At 44.8% G+C, this 19,260-nt stretch overlaps 1 protein-coding gene across 1 annotated transcript; it reads left to right on the top strand.

Moving 5' to 3' along the window:
- Positions 1-8,266: 8,266 nt before the first annotated feature.
- On the top strand, positions 8,267-18,998 carry GNMT (glycine N-methyltransferase). Its single transcript, XM_035111120.3, has 6 exons — positions 8,267-8,578; positions 10,213-10,340; positions 13,447-13,560; positions 15,111-15,253; positions 15,836-15,957; positions 17,481-18,998. The coding sequence occupies exons 1-6, from the start codon at positions 8,373-8,375 to the stop codon at positions 17,650-17,652; spliced, it is 885 nt and encodes a 294-aa protein (XP_034967011.1). The 5' UTR covers positions 8,267-8,372; the 3' UTR covers positions 17,653-18,998.
- The last annotated feature ends 262 nt before the right edge of the window (positions 18,999-19,260 follow it).

The raw sequence follows: 19,260 nt of genomic DNA, 5'->3' as shown, positions 1-19,260 counted from the left end.
AAGGTTTTCATCTGTATCCACAAAAGAAGCATTTTTGAGGTTGAGTCTAAAAAGCAGCTGATGGCTTCTCACATTTCCACTGGCACATCAAGCGAAAGATTTCTGTGTAACAGGCTGCTGTAACCACCTGTGTGCCTGAATGAGATAGCTTGCAGCAGCAAGCCAGCCAAGCTTGCCCAGAATAAGATGTGGCTTTGGGGCTGGAAAATGCATCCCTGGGTCCAATGGACCAATAGCCTGATCACCTGTGAGTGAGGGTTGGTAACCAGATAGAGAAGCGCGAGAGCAGGTGCAGCCTTGACCAGAGAGGGAGGAATCTGGAGCATGAAACAGGCTGCTCTCCCAGTGCACCAAAAGTCAAGACTGGTGTGACGGGTTAAGCAAAAGACAAACATTCTGTGCCCAGCAACAGAAACCTATGCCTTCACAATTGGCATCCGCATATAGCTGCGTGCAAGGAATCTCGTAATGTCCTATCTAGTTTGTCTCTCCCTGCAGTAGTTTCCTCTTCCTGGTATTTCTGTTCAGTTAAATAAAAACAACAGCACCCTCCCAGAAGAGCCAAGTAATACCCTGCACCTCTTGACGCCAGCTTTGCAGATGTGTCATTCAGTGGGCATTTTCATTTATTTCCAGCTAGTCAGGTAGTGTCATGTAAAATCACGTCACACTTAAGTGTTATATATATATATATATATATATATATATATATATATATATATATATACACACACCGTGTTTCTCATAAGACACGTCTTATATTTATTTTTTCCTGAAAAAAACACACCATGGCTTATTTTCAAGGGATGTCTTATTTTTTAATTAAGTACCGGTATCTGTACAGACCACAGACCTGCTCCCACCGGGTCTTCGCGTGCGGCAGGCAAAGGCTGCAGCCGGGTCCTGGGGCTGCGCGCGCGGTAGGCAAAGGCTGCAGCCAGGTCTCGGGGGTTAACGCGGCAGCAGCAACCCTTCTTTGCCACAGACCTGCTCCCACCACCCGGCACGGCTTATTTTCGAGGTATGCCTTATATTTTTCCACCTCAGGAAAATCCTGCCATGCCTTATTTTGTAGGGATGCCTTAAAATATGAGAAACATGGTATATATATATATATATATATATATATATATATATATATATATATATATAAAACGGTTGTGAGACTTTTTGCTGCTTGACTCACAGACACGTCTTTTGCTTGTGAAAGCTGTTTGTCACAGATAATACTTTGTGTGAAAACAAATGTGGGATCACTTTGAAACAGGAGACTTTGTGTGGTGGAGACGCCTTCTGAATTGCTCAAATCTGCTTAGATAGATAGATAGATAGATAGATAGATAGATAGATAGATAGATAGATAGCTTATGGAAGCTTTTTATGCAATGCTCGAATTATTTGATGACCACCTTGTTCCTGAATGCCCCTTTGGTGAAATTTTTTAATCAAGATTTCCCAACGAATAGTTGAAAAAATGTTTTTAAAATAACTTGTTGTTGTTGTTTAGTCGTTTAGTCATGTCCGACTCTTCGTGACCCCATGGACCATAGCACGCCAGGCACTCCTGTCTTGCACTGCCTCCCGCAGTTTGGTCAAACTCATGTTCGTAGCTTCGAGAACACTGTCCAACCATCTCATCCTCTGTTGTCCCCTTCTCCTTGTGCCCTCCATCTTTCCAAACATCAGGGTCTTTTCCAGGGAGTCTTCTCTTCTCATGGGGTGGACAAAGTATTGGAGCCTCAGCTTCACGATCTGTCCTTCCAGGGAGCACTCAGGGCTGATTTCCTTCAGAATGGATTATAATAACTGGATTAAATGGATTAAAATAACTATCTTTGTACAATTCCAGACAAAGTCACCATATCAGGTGCAACAGAAGCGGGCACGTGCTCCCTGCCAAGCTGAGACTGTAGGAAGAACGTAGCACAAATCTCAGCAAATCCAATTAAATTGAAGAGCCAGTAAACATCCCAATGTATTAAACCATGGTAGATTTGAGGAAACATTCATTATAAGGATGGTTTTCATATTTATTATCAAAAAGTAAGCATTACCCACAAGGAATTGTTAACACTATTATGTAGTGTTCATGACAGTTACGTTAATGACTTTGATTTTTTAAAGAATAATTTATATATGAAAATCGCCTTTAGGTGAAAATAATGCTATTATAATGATTTTAAGCTATATACTCCATTGACAGCAGCCTGTCTCTCCCCCCGCCCCCCAGCAAATGTTACAGGGGTAAGAAGAAAAAGCCACAGGTGCCATAATCTCAAATATAGGAGCCCTAGAACTTGACCTCTGATTTAAGGGAGGTGAATCAGAAACCCTGTTGGTGGCTGAATATACTTTAAGTTTTATTTATTATTCCATTATTGGCTTTGCAACCAAAAAGCAACACCAGGCTTGAAGGGTTGTTATGCATACCCTGCCCTCTCGAGCGGTTCATATAATAGAGAAGCCATTGCACTTGATTTCACAGGAGGCTGCATCGCACCACGTGGAACTGCTTGGCCGTGCAATTTTGTTTTTGTTTTTTTAAAAAATTAAATTTACACCAAAGAAAAATATACACATACAAGCATTACACACCAAAATTAATTTCATACATATATCTGAACTTAATATTACAGCGCATAACTGCATTCCCTTTTACCCCCCTCTCCCCGTCACTACCCCCACCCGTGGGTGATCTCAATATCTTAATTCTTCTCATTGTTGTGTTGTTTCCCTTTATCAATTCATCCTCTTATTTAATTATTCTTTTCTTATTTATCCCTATGCGTTTCACATATTATCTAATAATAAATCAATTCCAGAACCATGTTTTTCATGTATTCCTTCACTCCCAATCTTTTATTATACTCTGATTTGAATTACCCCTGATAATTGCCATCATTTCTGCCATTCCTAAGAATTCGGAGAGCTTATTTTGGCAGTCTGCTATCAGTGGAGTTCTATTGCCCTTTCAATTTTTTGCAATCAATATTCTGGCCGCTGCTGTCGCATATAGGAATACATTTCTTTTATCTTTGGGAATGTCTCCAGATAACAGACCTACCAAAAATGCCTCTGGCTTTTTATTAAACGAGATCTTAAATATTTTTTTCAATTCTTCATATACCTCATTCCAAAATTGTTTTATCGGTTTACATCCCCACCAAGTGTGGTAATGGCCGTGTTTTGCAGTACTCCCTTCTGGGCAACCTGTGGTGAGTCGAGTCAGAGGCAAGAGTGGTGACAAAGGTTACCTTTGTATATTCACTTTTACACACACACACACACACCCCTCTCCCTTCAGGCAAGCAAAGAAGCATTAACAAAGTTCAAGGGTACCTTCTAATCAGGCAAAATTAGTCAACAAGGGTGCAGCAGAGAGGCAGTGAGTTATGTGGTCTGGGGACGGTGTGTCATTGAGTGTCTTAAGAGGCCTGTCTACCTTCCCCACCCCTGATCTGTTGTTGTTTAGTCGTTTAGTCGTGTTCGACTCTTCATGACTCCATGGACCAGAGCATGCCAGGCACTCCTGTCTTGCACTGCCTCCCGCAGTTTGGTCAAACTAATGTTCATAGCTTCGAGAACACTGTCCAACCATCTCGTCCTCTGTCGTCCCCTTCTCCTAGTGCCCTCAATCTTTCCCAACATCAGGGTCTTTTCCAAGGAGTCTTCTCTTCTCATGAGGTGGCCAAAGTATTGGAGCCTCAGCTTCACGATCTGTCCTTCCAGTGAGACCCCTGATCTAACCCCTTGTTAATCTTCCATCATAACAAATCTTCCATCACCTGCCATGTGAGCGTTATTTTATTTTATTGTTTGAATCTGGATTTGCCAGGGATCGAACCGGGGACCTTTTCGAAGCAAAAAGCACGAGGCCTATCCCTCCTCAATCGCCCCCACAACCACCTCTCAGGACATCTCTACAGCCAATGTGTCTTCTTTTTCTGATTGGAAACTGGTAGGGTTGTGCCGGCAGCTGTTTAAATAGCGGCCACTGGGTTTCATAGCACATTTTTGCCCAGTTGCTTTTGTTAAATAAACAACACACTTCGTTTCGCATTGGTGGTTTTGTCATCTCTCCCCCGGTTCTCGCCAGCTCTTGCCTCTTCTTTGATTATGCAGGTTTACCTTGATCCCCAGCTTCCCCCCCCCACCCCATTCAAATATTAAACAAAAGTGTTGCTGCCAACCGAGCAAAGGTTGACCCTCTCAAAGCTGGAAGAGGGCCCTGGTCTCTAAGGCAGCGGGAGCTGTGCGGGCATCAACTTGAGAGAGGGGTCAAGGCCAGGTGGATTCTACCTCCATACAATATGTGCGCACTTGAAGCATTAACCATTTTTGAATGAGCACCTTGTTTTTAAAAGCCGCTTCCAGTTCCAGGAAGAGTGTTTCTGCAAATGTCGAGTGCGTGGATTTGGTGCCATCGAAGGAACATGTGCTGTGCCAGCCCAACCATTTGTTGCGTCGTCAGGGCTGGTGCAGTTGACAATGGCAATTGTAATATGGAACCTTGCAAGACACGGGCTTTGCCGCTGCAGCCACTGGTAGAAACTGCCATCTGGATGCAGCCTTGACAGTGAAAAGCAACGTGCCTATTACCCAGCCATCCTCCCGTTGTGCCCATCTTCCATGCTTGACAAATGTTTTGCCAGCTCCTTAAAGGCTGCCAAAGACTGCGAACAATTGGCCTATTGGCACCCCTCAATTTGTTCCATTGCAGAAACTGTAAAGCACATTTTACTGTACATTCAAGGGATACCCAAACAAGGCGTACAGAAATAAAATACAGTGCAATGTACGTGTGTGCATTTATATCCATAAACATTTCTATAGGAAGCCCATTGAGCACAATGCATACTTACATGGGTCCTCCCAAAAAAACATCACAAAATCCATTGCCTATGGTCAGTGGTGACTTTGTTAATGAACATGAAGATCGCAGGGAGGCCAACAGGACCAAAACCAATGACTTAGTTGTGAGAAAGAAGGAAGGCAAGGCACAGGGCGGCTGGCTAGAGGCAGAGTGAGGTTGGTGGGGGAATGCACCATTTCCCAAATGGAACAACCTCCACTGCCTACAAAACAGCTGGACCTGTTTACATTCCTTGGACAGGATACACCTTAAGGCATGGGTCAGCAAACTAAGGCCCGGGGGCTGGATCCAGCCCAATTGCCTTCTGGATCAGGCCTGCAGACAGTCCAGGAATTGCCGTGTGGATCGGCGTGGATCTGATTCTGATAGTTTGGGGTGCACCATTTCCCACACACACACACCGCGGCAGTGCCTCCTCCCTCCCTCCCTCCTGGCTTCTCCCCGCCCTGCCTAGAGAAGGAAGGGGGCTGGGCTTTGTTGGTGCCAGCCCCTCTCTGGAGCCCTTTCACCGTCCCGCCACCACCACCCACTGCCACTCGCAAGACACAGGAGCCGCGGTTGGCTGAGCACCCCTCTTGAGTGGCTGCCATTTAAAGCAGCCCCTTTTGCGTGCCGCTCATCTTCCCTCGTTCATTCTCCCCCCCCCAAAAAAAAATATAGTCCGGCTCCCCACAAGGTCTAAGGGACAGTGGACCAGCTCCCTGCTGAAAACATTTGCCGACCCCTGCATGAAGGCTTTTACATCAGGCAGCCTTTGAGCTACAATACTTGCCCAAGTGAAAAGAAAGTTTGGCAAGGCCGGGCTGGTGCCCAGGGATAAGCTGCTACAGGACAGGCCTGAAAGAGAGAACATAATAGAACACCACTTGCTTGTCACTCACATTTCCCAGATGAAACCACTCAATTGTATCAGCAGTGGTCTAATGATCTACAGTGCCTTCTGGATTACAACACATTTGCCTCCCACAGCCCTTGGATGCTAAGCTGACCGACATCAACCCCAAACCCAAAACAATTGCTCGCCACCAGCGACAGACCCTTTCGTAGATATATGGGCAGGGGGAACAGCTCCTGTGGCAGGCCCAGATGCCAACTCTGGCAACTCTGTGTATATACCACACATTTAAAGCCCGTGGCTGCTCCCCAAATAATCCTGGGAACAGTAGAACTACAATAAAGGGTAGAGGGGGGTGCAGGGGGAAGGGGGCAAGTGCCATTCCAACAAGCACCTCCCTCCCCCCATTGCTCTTCAATTGCTGGACTCCTTTCATTAACATACATTTTATTTCAGAGATCTTAACATGGGAAGCAACTCGCTGACGTAGGAATATGCTTTGCACCTTCCCTATGCCTTAAGGTTTAAATAAGTTTAAAGCAGCCATCCTGGAGCAAAGGAACTTCAAAAGGAGGCTGCCACGTAAAAGCATTAAACTACAATACCCTCAGAGTCGCAGTGCTATCACTTGTATACCGAACTGAGACAAAGGATTCTTAGTTAATTGTATATATGAATCGGCTTATCAGTGCCGGGATATCTGCCATCAGAAATCACTGTCTGTACTTTCTTGTGTTCCATTTCTCGCTTACCTCATTTCTTACAATCCCCACCTCTACCCAACTAGGCATATATGCAGCTGCAAATCCAGATAGCACTTAATGAATCTATCTATCTATATCTATCTATCTATCTATCTATCTATCTATCTATCTATCTATCTATCTATCTATCGTCCATGGAAACTTAAGCCATAATAAATTTGTTAGTCTTCATCAGGGTGCGGCAACAGGACTCTGAGCTGGTGTTTTGCATAACCTCCCTATTCAACTTCTTTCATGGATGATCTTGCAGTTCTTGATTCGTATTTCTATCATTCAAAGGCACTCCCTCAATGCTAATATTTTCTTTTCTTTCCTTTCGGTTTCTCCAGTTCCTCAAGCGTTCTCTTCCAAGAACCAAAGCCACAGAAGAGAAACGGAACTGAGCAGGTCTTTAGCGACATGAAAGGAAAACAAAAAAATAAGTGAGCCTGCAGGGCTGGAAACGAAAGGAAGTAGGCAACACTTGTGTCCCCCCCCCTTTTTTAAAGCAATTACTATTGCATGACATACACACATGGACTATAAATGCAAATTGACTTCTAGTGTCATTAGTAATTGTATGCAGGCTATATTCTGTGTGATCTCTGTGTATTTAAAAATACAAAACACAAAGGAGGCCTGTGCCACCTAAGAAACGAGAAACACAGGAAGCTGTGCAGGTGGGAGATTTGTGAAAGAAAGTGATGGGAATGCATATGTTTGTGATGAGAGGGGCTCGCTTCCAATCTCAGAGCAATTTCCAGTAGGCAGAGACAACACATTCTTATCCCCTTGTTCCGATTTTGGACTAGATCTCAGTAAGTTAGTTGAACAAAGGATACAATGGCTGTTCAAACCAATGTCAAGAAAAGAAGGTGCACCCCACTTTTGCCTTTATTTTCAGATCAACGGCACTTTGGAAATCCCTCTGGCAGGTGCCTTCACTTTATTCTTTTTGGCACCTGCTGAATACATTCTAATTGAGTCTACCTTCCCTGGGAAATTTAGAAAAATTGTACGAGTTGATTTGTTCTTATCACGGTTGTGACATGCTGTATGGCTAAATAAGCAATGAGCAATCATTTTATTGTTTTGTCCTTTTTTCAACAAGCGGTATGGAAATCTTATGAAATGAACACATACATACATAATGATAAATTATTTGTTTATTTAATTTGTATACCTCCCTTTACCCACAGTGCGGTTCACAGCATAACAACAGAAGTTAAAAACACAAAATACATGATTAAAACCTGGATAGCTTCGTTGGTTAGAGCGTGTTGCTGATAATACCAAGGTTGCAGGTTTAATGCCCATATGGGACAGCTTTAGGGTGTGTGTGTGTGGTTGAAGGAGCCAATCCTCAGGGTCCCTTCCAACTCTACAATTTTATTCTCCCCCCCCCCCCACCTGCAAATGTGTTCATAGGCTGCCTCCTGTTTTCGATATTGGCTGCATTTCTTAAAAATTGTGTCGTCGTCGTCCCCCAAAAAAATATTTTATTCAAGTCGACACCCCTGCACACATAACAGATACTTTAGAGGGCTTCCTCGAGCAGGTGCGCAAGGGGTACAGGTGACAAAGCAACACGAGCCACTGAGCTGCCGCCCTCCGGCTTGGAAACAGTAGACTGGTGGACTGTGCACGCAAGAGGGGGAGGAGGAGAGAGGCGGGGCCCGGCTGGGGGTGTGTGCCCGGCGCTGCGCCCTTTGATTGGCGAGCTGCAGGGCCGAAGGGGCGGCGCCGCGCCTGCCCCTGTTGGGCTGGCTGCCGGCCGCCGGGCTTGTTGTTGCGCGCAGTTGGCGGCAGCTGCCCAGACGCGGCTGCAGGAGCAGGAGCAGCAGGACCAGCCAGGCGCGCGCTCGTGGGTGCGCGCTGTTTCCCGTCCGTCCGAGCCCGCAGGAGCCTCTGTGCGCTCGCCATGGTGGACAGCATCTACCGGACCCGCTCGCTGGGCGTGGCGGCCGAGGGGCTGCCGGATCAGTATGCCGACGGCCGCGCGGCGCGGGTCTGGCAGCTCTACATCGGCGACACGCGGAGCCGCACCGCCGAGTACAAGAACTGGCTGGTGTCGCTGCTGCGCGCCCAGCGCTGCAACACGGTGCTCGACGTGGCCTGCGGCACCGGGTGAGTAACACGGCAGCAGCAGCAGCAGCAGCAGCAGCAGGAGGAGGAGTCTGTGCTGGGTGCTGGATCATGACCCAGCTTGAAGGCCTGGGCTCCCTTCTCCCCAGGGGGGTTTGTGTCTCAGGGTGCTCTAATCCGGATCCAGGCACCTTCCCCCCCCCTCATTGAAAGCACATGGCTCAACACCCCGCCCGCACCCAAGAATCCTGGGAACTACAACCCTCGGACTACAATTCCCAGCGCCCTCCAACAAACCACCACTTCCCAGGATTCTTTGAAGGCGTGCGCTTCAAACGCGTCGGGTGTGCTTTAAAAATGAAAGGAAAGGGGCCCCGTCGCTTTGTTGTGGGAGAGGCTCCCACCTTCTTAGGAATATGACACCCTGTCAGTGCCGGATTTATGTATAGGCTAAGTAGGCTGGGACGCAGGTGGCGCTGTGGATTAAACCACTGAGCCTAGGGCTTGCCGATCAGAAGGTTGGCGGTTCGAACCCCTGCGACCCGTTGCTCGCTCCTGCCAACCTAGCAGTTCGAAAGCACGTCAAAGTGCAAGTAGATAAATAGGTACTGCTACAGTGGGAAGGTAAATGAGATGAGCGCCACAACCCCAGAGTCGGTCACAACTGGACCTAATGGTCAGGGGTCCCTTTACCTTTACCCTTTAAGTAGGCTGAAGCCTAAGGCCTTAGATGCACTTTCTTTAAGAGATAAGTTTAGGATAAAATCCTTTATTCCTATATTAGATGCACTTGAAGCCAATTTAAAAAAGAAGTACTGTTTACAGTGGTGTTGCACAATTGGTTTCCATTCTTGCTATTCTGAAAGCATCTAAGCAAGAAATTCAGCAAGGTGTGGAACTGTTGATGGAAGCATACCCAGAAGATATGGACCTGAAACTTATTTAACTTTGCACTTTTACCTGTATGTGAGATAAGGCCATAGGCTTACAGCAGAGCACTCTGTCTCATACAGACCTTTATCAAATTATATACAAGGGGGGAAAAATCAGGTGGCCTTTCCTAATGTAGAAGCATTCATGGTCCCTAGTTGCTCAGGAGAGGAGTTTTTCAAGACTCAAAAGAATTAAAAATTAATTAAGGGCCACAATGTCTCAAGAGAGGTTGTGCGCGGCAAACTTAGAGAAACAAATTTTGATGATGTTTTCTGATGTCCATTAGAGGAGAAATTGTGAATTGCAAAATTTTAAATACCCATCCATTATCCTTGGCTTCACTCAATTTTGTTTATAACACTCTTCCATTTTCTTCTAGTCGTGAGGATGGGGGATTGGGAGGGGCCTCACAAGTGGAGTAGCCTAAGGCCTCTCTTCATCTAAATCTGGCCCTGGTTCCCATGCTCCTGGCTCAGCTCTCTTCTTCTTTATAGTTACTTAGTAAATTTGTATACCGCTCTCCATTTGAGGATCACAGGGCAGTTTACAGTACAGTGTAACCTCGACTTACCTCGATTCCTGCATTGCAGCGGGTTGAGCTAGATGACCCTGTGGTCCCTTCCTACAACTCTGTGATTCTATGATCTGCTCTCACTACTGGATAGCAATGCAAGGAACTGCTGTTCTGAGTTTACTTGGGGGATTGTTTAATCCAAATACCTGAACGCTTTTATCTCATACAGTGTGGACTCCATCATGCTTGTTGAGGAGGGATTCAGGGTCACTAGCGTGGACGCGAGTGACAAGATGCTCAAATATGCCCTGAAGGAGAGATGGAACCGCCGAAAAGAGGACGCTTTCGACCACTGGGGTATTTTATCTATTTTTATTATTAAAATCTTGCATCCCGCATACTTTTCAAAAGAAGCTCAAGGCGACTGACAAAACCGAGCTTTGCTGCAATGTTGAAGTGTATATTCATTCCCCAACCCAACCTGTCATTAGATCAGAAAGTTAACGTAAAATAGCAGTACCCCAATTGCAAAGTTCCCAAGCAACTATCAAAATGAAAACATCCCAATAAACCTGTAATAATAGTAGAGCTTAAAAATAACCACCTGAAGCTCTTTTTGTGTTGTGTGCATTCTGTGTGTAATAATTTTTGACAGCCACATTTTTAGCAGCTGTGTAGAACAGAACAGTGACAAGGCCCGACACCTCGTCTTGTGGCAGGGTGTTCCACAGGGTGGTCACCACCAGAAGAAAAGGGCCACAGCTACTCATAACTCACAGAGAGGAGCATACAAAATAAAATCTTGTAATCGCTGGCGAAGACAAGCAACTGACCAAATTTTTTTAGCTGATTTACCAATTGCTTTGTTACATGTACATGTACAAAGCATTTGCTTTGCTACTAAAACCTATTGCTAGATAGTTTCTCGGTTATGTTCCATGTGGAATAGCACAGGTATAGGAGGAAAGGCAAGGTAGTAATTTGATTAATAATGCCCTTATTAATAACCTTAATAAAAGTGAGATAGAAATGTAATAAAAGGCTGTAACAAGTGGAGTATTTTCTGCAGTAACACACCAGGGGGGGGGAATATCACCTCAAAGTGAACATGTACACCTTTAAATCTCAATCCCACTTATTAAAATTTGCCTTGGCAGCTTGAAATGATAGAGCTTCTGAAACTTTAGTTGCTTATTGCATCATACAATAAGCCCTGGTTTTGCTATAAACACTGCTGTATTTTTTTTAGTAATTGCTTGTGGTTTGCTAATTTTGTACAGGCAAAAAAAGGCTTGCTGCTGCACTTAAGCCTTAATTATCTGTAAGCTTCCTGCTAAGGATGCAAAACATGTACATCAGACTTGTGGCCCAAGCCAGTAACATCTCCAGTTGCTCTTGCCCTGGGTAGCTGAGGAGTAAAGTTTTGAACACTTCAAATAATTGGGGTTTGAGCATCTCTTGAAAGCTCTGCTTGCATTTGTTAGCAAGCAAGTTTATGTATATAGGCTGAAATATGATCGGTGCTGCTGAAGCAACTGGCGGAATGTCAGTGCCGTAATGAGCTCCTTGTTGACACATCCCTTTTTCAGGACTAAACTTGGTGTGGTCGGGTGTTTGTGTCTTTGCCTGGCTTGTTTACCTGCAAAGGGCGCAAGGAGACGCTCATCTCAGTCCCATCTTTGACCTGAAATAAGAGTATGGTGCCCTTCCTGACTTCACAATATCATGTAATAATAATAAGTGCACTGGCAAGAAGAACAGGGTAGAAAAATATCTCTGCCTTTTGAAACCTGATCACTGAAATGTAAACACCGTTGGGTCTTTGTGTGATTTATGATATAGGGAGAGGGGGAATAAATAGCACCCAATTCACAAAGAAGTATGTATTGCCTTGATGCTTAAGAAAAGAGTTTGACTCCTGGATCAATTCATCTGCTTCAACTTTGGTGCTCACATGTACAAGCATCTCAAATTGTCCATGCTGTCCCTGTGATTAGGGCTGTATGTGTAAACAACTACCACTAATAATAAATTCTGTACCGAAATAAGCAAAATTCGCCAAACTGTAAGTTACACATGCATGTAAGTTACATGCGTGTTACCATAATTTGTTTTGGGCCTGTGATCTGCATGGCAATGAGCTATACAGGGCACTGAAGCTGTGCGTTAGTGTCACTGGAATTCTTACTGAACTCCATCTTCATAGATTTCTCCAGATTTTGGAGATTTTAAACAACAATTATATCTGAGCTGCAAGGGCTAAGGACTTCATTTTTTTAAATTTTTGATTATGAAAACCTGGAGTTCCTGAGTTCTACAGCTAGTGTCTTTTCTGCATTTGCATGGATACAACAGATTTCAAACAGCCTAGTCGGTGATCTTTAGAATTCTGTTAAAATCAGATTTCCTATAGAGAAATGTCATTGTCTGACTCCTTTCCTTTTGCCTTGTTGGTCACAAGTGCATAGCTCTGTTTTCAATGCATCTTCTTTTTAATTAGATGTGATGCTGGCTTTCAGGTTCCTTCCTGCACTCAGATTGACCTGGGGCCAAATGGCATCTGCAAGTTGCATCATTTTCGGGTATTGCCAGCTGATGCCAAGCGGGCTTGTCATCAGAACAGAACAGAGACATGGGTAACCCAGCTGCTGGGTTCTGGCAATTGCATTTGTGGAAAGAGAAGCGGTATTAGCACCTGGGGAAAGACTAGCTCTTTAAGGCCAAGCTTTGGCTTTAATCTAATTAAGTAATTTTGTTTATGACCACAGCAGCAAATGAAAGCATGTACGAATTGGTTAAATGCTGAAACATCAAAGTAGGTGAGCCCATGGGAGGATCTGAATGCCACACAGGAAAAGCTGGAAGATCACTTGCAGCTGGGAATTGCAAGTGGGGAGAGTGCGGTTGCTTGCAAGTCCTGCTTGTGGGTTTGTCTCTCAACACAATTCCCAGTGCAAAGACTCCATATTCTACCTTCCTGATCCAGGTGTAAAAGGAATACAGCAAACCTCATATAGCCACAGCAAGATGGAATATGCTGGAAGTTTCCATTTTTGGCTGTTAATGGCTATGGGGAAAAAAGCCAGAATACAGTGTTTCTCAAACTTGGGTCCCCAGCTGTTGTTGGACCACTACAACTTCCATCATCCCTAGCTAGCAGACCAGTGGTCAGCCACAATGGGAGTTGTAGTCCAACAACAGCTGGCGACCCAAGTTTGAAAAACACTGCATTAATCAAAGAGTCTCAGCAGCAAATTGCAGGGAGAGAGAAACCTGGGGGTTATTTTCATGCTTAGCACATTGTATTTCGTAACGGAGAAGAGGCTTCCCAACTAAGTGCCTTTTTTCTTTAACACAGCAAGGTGGCACCTTTCACTGTCCTTCTGCACGAGGAATGTAAAATCCTGCAGCTGCAGAAAATGTGAGGAGGCAGAGTGTTCAATGTACTTTTTTTGTTCCACAGTCATCGAGGAGGCTAACTGGCTCACCCTGTCACAGGACCTAGAGAAGCCTGGCAAGGGCTTTGACGCTGTCATCTGTTTAGGAAACTCTTTTGCACACCTCCCAGATTTTAAAGGTGAGTGTTGCAAGGTTGGTTACATGCCCCTGGGGTCAGCAAGCATTGTCCAGTGCTATAGAAAGGGTTGAGTGACTGGGCCTTCTAGCCACAATGGCTATGCTCTCCTTTGATGGTCAGAAGCACTAATGCTTCTGTATACTGATTGCTGGAAACTGCAGGAGGAGAGAGGGGTCTTGTGCTCTGGTCCTTGGGTCCCCCAAAGGCTTCTGGGTGGCCACTGTGAGAACACAGTGCTGGACTGGATGGGCCATTGGCCTGATCCACCAGGCTCTTATTGCATACTTTCCTTCAGAGCCCATTTCCTCAGGCTACCCATAGTTAAGAAAGATAGCGGGTGATTGGGAAATGATCCATAATGAATTGAAAAAAATGTTTAAAAGTACTCCCCCCCCAAAAAAAACCAGAGTCCTTTTTGTTGGGGATAATTCAGACTGAAATTCACAGATGTCAAAAGGTTATTTACCGTGTTTTGTTAGCCCAAGAATGGAAAACGAGCGAGGTCCCAACCAAAGAACGGCAACTTAAGTTGACAGAATATGTGCATCTTGCAGAATTAACATATAGAATAAGAGAACAAGAAGAACATATGTTTAAGAGAAAATTGGAAAACGTTTATTGAATATATGGGAAATAACTGTGTGCAGCTGAAAACGCTAGCAGCATTAAGATAAACCCGACAGTGTAAATAAGTTTTGATGGATGTTATAATGGAATACTGGATGGTATAGTTTTTGTAAAATATGCAGGGATTTATATGTGAAATGAACCATGGAAAGAGAAGAAGGGAAGTCATTGATATCTTAAGGATGTAAAAATGAGTAGTTTAAATTGTTAAAACAGAAAATTTAATGGAGCACCAAGAAGGAAAAAAACACAGGGTCTCAGCTTCCAGAGGGGCGTCCCTTATAAAGTGCTTGAGATGCCACAGGACTCCTTTTTATGTGTGAAAGCAAGTTGACATTTGAGCAAGGACCCAATACACCTCAGATTGGTTGCAGTATGGGTGGGGAGCCTGTGACCACCCACATGTTGCTGGCTACACTTTGATGGGAAGTGGAAGTCCAACTAGATATGGAGGGCTGCAGATTCCCCCAACCCTCAGTTAAGGAATATCACACACACACACACACACACCAATCTGATCTAGACTGGGTGTAAGGCCAGTGAAGAAGTGTGTCTGTGCCAATAAATTTTACATTTACCGGTACTTAAGATTTATAACTTGTAAGATCCCTTGCAACAGCTCTAAGAGATCAGACAGAGGGAGTTGTTTGCTGCATGCCAGCCATGAAGGAGGCACATACTTTTATTATTTATATAGCACTATCCATGGCGCTAGAGAGAGAGAAAAGGTTTTCTGCACTAAAGTTTAAATCTGTTTTTGACAATGGGGCAATAAGCAGTGTGCATATTGATTTTAATGTTCTTTTTGATCACTAAAACAAAAACTACCGGTAGATGGAAAACTGGAAGCAGCAGCAGGAAACAAAACAGCCAACTACGATGCTGCAGTAAGGAATTTAATTCGTAGTTGTCTCTTTTCCTAGGTGACCAAGGTGCCCATAAACAGGCTCTGAAGAACATTGCCAGTATGGTGCGTCCAGGTGGAATCCTTGTCATTGACCACCGTAATTATGACTACATCCTGGAAACAGGCTGTGCTCCTCCTGGGAAGAACATTTACTACAAGGTACTTCCAAGAAATACCGTAGGTCTTTTGCCAAAGCCTTGCAGTAATAAAGGAAAAACAGTTTCCCCCACCTTCATGCTTCCAGCAATCAATTCAGACAGAGAACATGGTACCATTCTGCATTGTACACCCCACCTTGAATGCATCTCCATGCCCTAAAGAGACAATTCAGGGGCAAAGAAAGTGCATCAAGGAAAAGGCACCTAGCAGTTATTTCCCAAATGGGCTAGCTTAGCACACACGGTGAATTTTACAGGTGGAGGAGAGACACAAGATATTGACCTGCATTCTGAGATGGTGTAGTCTCATACTGTATGAGGTTCTCTGGATGTTTGAGCCAGGATTTGGATCGGCATCTGTCCTGGGTTCATAATTAGAATGGGAATAGCTCCTATGTGTATTTTTTTATCTGTATCAACAATAGAGAGAAGGGAGGGGTTTTGTGGGGAAGATGTGTCAATTGCATAGCCTGGACTAGGATTGTGTCGGGCTAATCACAATTAACTAGTCAAGAATGCACCAAACGAAGGGAATGAGAACTGGAATTTTATTTTTTCTCTTTTCCCCCCACCTCTGTCCTAGAGTGACTTAACCAAGGACATCACTACATCTGTACTTCTTGTGAACAACAAACCGAGCATGGTGACGCTGGACTATACAGTGCAGGTGCCACCCGAGGGGAATGACGGAAGCCCGGAACTAAGGTATGTTCTGTTCAGACCTCATATGCCATCCAGAGCCTTCACCCTGATAGCAAATGTGGAAGCATCCATCTATTTGGTAAGGTTGGGTGGGAGCTAACAGATGTCTGGGTCCAGATCAGCCAGGGCTTATCTGCTCTTGGGGCCCTGCTAATAGGAACCATCAAATTGGCAGATATCAGAACCAGGGCCTTTTCAATGGTGGCCCCACAGCTTCCTGTCCCTAGGTGTTTATGCTCTGCTCACTGGTGGCTTTTCATACACTTTAAACTCTGCCTTTACTTGTTGGCTTCATGTTTTAGATAGGTCAGTTGGTTTTGTTTAATGTTTTGTTTGATATATTACATTTATTAATTGTTGCATGTTGCCTTGTGGGGGTGTTACCTGAAAAGGCAAGATATTCATTAAATGGGCTATAACTAGAAGATACCCATGCCATATCCAACCTCGTTGAAAAAACAGCTCCCAACCAACAAGATTCTCTTCCTTCACATTGACTCTGAAAAATGGAACCACTGGAGATTATAGCCACGTCCAGGACTTACCTGAACATGTGGCGGCTTAAATTGAGCAACACCGCAAGGCACACCAGCAGCTCTTCAGCTATTTCCACAGTTAGCTCAAAATAGCTTCTAAGACTTGTTCACTCTACAACTGCCCCTGTGACTGGAAATTGTGAGATGTCACGGTTCCCAACTAACAAGGAAGGTTTCTTATTGGGTTCCGTCAAGTGTGCTTCGAATGCCTTCTCCCCTTTGTGCCAGTCACACGTGTCTGTCCCTCACCCCTGGTTTAACATGCTTGTGTGTGCACCTCTGCCCCTAGTTTTACCCTTCACGTTCCGATTCAAAGGTAAAACCCAATCACATTCTGTTAAGAAAAGGATGTTTGCGTAGGAAAAGCAATACCTTGTGTTCCAACAAATATGCATGGCTAGAGCACAGCTTATCCAGCTAAGGGAGGATGCAGAGATCTTTGAATGTTTTATTTTTAGCAATAAATCAAACTTTCTTCAGCCCAAGTGGTGGTGGGGCCAGAGGCAAAGCAAGAAATGTGACTTCTACCTTTGTACAGTGGGCTGTAAAAGTTAAGTTTCTTTCTATCCTGGCAAGCAAGGGACAAGTATTTCAGGAAGGCAAAATAACTTGGAAAGGTGTGGAGCAGGGCAAGTGATTGGTGTGGCCTGGATGGTGAGTTTGGCCTCTGGGCTGGAGATTTCTCCCTATCTGCAGCTTAAAAAGTAAAAGGAGCACCGATTCTCAAGGTTGAGCCATCACCCCACTGCGATCCCTTATCACTGAAAGGGATAAAATGGACTGCATGGCCCACTTACTGCAGTTGCTTCAAGGTTGGTGGTGAAACAGCAGAGAATGAGTGTGGCACTCAAGATCCGTAGCGGGAGATTTAGGAACCAGAAAGCACAAGAGTATGCGGGATGGGTAGTGCGCCTTACACAACTAAGATTTCTGGGGGAAGCTGCCGAGCAGACAGCTGCTGACATTTCTTTTGTGTTTGTGTCTCACCAGCCAGTTCCGCCTCTCCTACTACCCCCATCGCCTGGAGCCTTTCACAGAACTGTTGAAAAATGCTTTCCAGTGCCCGTGTGAACACAGCGTCTTGGGGGACTTCAAGCCTTACACCCCGGGCCAGCAGTACAGCCCATGTTATTTCATCCACGTGGTGAAGAAAACTGGCTGAGAATTACTCTGCCGACGACTCCAGCAGGTGTAGGCGGTTTCTTTTCAGCTGCTGGAGTGGCCAGTGGGGGTGCAAGCAGCAATGAATGTGCATAAGAGATACCTGAACCAGAAGAGGAAGTACTTGAAGGAGTCTTTCCCCTCCCCTCCATCTTGCCTTTTTCTATGGGGGGAAATCTAGTTAATCTGTTTTGGGAGACTGGAGGAGCCGTCGCTCAAATCGGGGAGGGGAGCTCTTGAGGGAAGGTGGTAGCAATGGCTTGCTTTGCATCTGAATCATATGCAAGGTCACATGAGCTTACTAAACTTTGTTTCTTGATAACTTTTTTTGGTTTTTGCTTCTCTGCCTTGATTGAGATTGCCTCAATGATTTGCACTGATGCTTGAAATTCCGATGAATGTGGTTGTGTGTGTTTCTTTGGAGGTGGGGAGGAGGGATGAGCAAATACTCGTGCTTTAGCTACACCTGGAGTAATGGCCATTTTGGGAACCTCATTAGTTTTGAAGGTGGCAGAAGAAAAAAACAAGGAAAAGAAGAAAACATAGCATTGTCTCCTGAGCTGGAGTGTTTATGTGAGTGAGGGTAGCCATTGGCATGCAACTCTTATAGGGTCAGTTGGGGGAGGAAGTGCCTGCCTTTGGCTCTTGATGCTCACAGTAATGTCACTTGGGATTCTGATGAAGGAAGAGTGCTGCAGAGTTCCCATTCATTTCAGGAGGCACTTAAGGGCACTTCTTAAAATACATTGTGCCCAGAGATCTTGATCAGGGACAATTGGACAGAGTTAATGGTGGCACTCTGATTAGCTTTCATGTATTTGACTTTTAGCACTTCTCCCTGAAACATTTCTGGCACTAGAGCCCCACCATCTCCTCCCCCAGTGTTCCCGAACAACTGGTAATACTCTATTTCGCCTTGCCAACAGAACCAGAAAAACAGGCTTCACAGGTTGGTGTAGGCAGCGAATGAACTATGGTAGTATAAGTTAGTGGTAGAGATTTTACTTGATCTGGACCTGGATGAGGCCATGCCTCTGTTAAGGATCAGCTATGTATTTTGGTGTTGCTGTGAGACCTGATACAGCTCCTGAAAACTTAGGTAGCAGCCAAGACAAGTGCCTTTTAGCAGCACAACTGTTTTGCCAGTATGATACAAACAGTGGTAACCTCAGGGCTGGATGATTGATTACAGTGTGTTGTATGTGGGAAACTTTCTGGAAATCTTTGTTAGTTCAGAATGCAATTGCTTGTTTAATCACATGAGCAGCCAGACAAAGAAATTCAAAAGAATGATAAAAGCTGCTTTTTTGAGTTCTTGTGGCATTCAATAAAAGTTTGTGGACACTTTGCTGCAGTTTTACACAAGACTTTAGGCTGTCAGCCTGAGCTGCCTTGCTCCGTAACTGGAAAAAGGTGATCTGAATCCCCTCCACTGGCAAATGCAGAAGTCCAGCAAGCCAAAGAGTACAAAGGTATCAGTCTTTCTTCTCCCCTCAACAATACAAAATGGGAATTTTTTCCCTTATTGCTACAATTGTAAACACCATATTAAATTGTCAGATTAGATAAACTTGGCAAAATGGTGAAGGAGCCAGCACGGGAACAAGAC

This window comes from Zootoca vivipara, chromosome 3 (genome assembly GCF_965207765.1).
Source record: "Zootoca vivipara chromosome 3, rZooViv2.hap1.1, whole genome shotgun sequence".
In the NCBI taxonomy this organism is placed as follows: Eukaryota; Metazoa; Chordata; class Lepidosauria; order Squamata; family Lacertidae; genus Zootoca; species Zootoca vivipara.
This window is presented reverse-complemented; position numbering and strand designations above follow the sequence as displayed.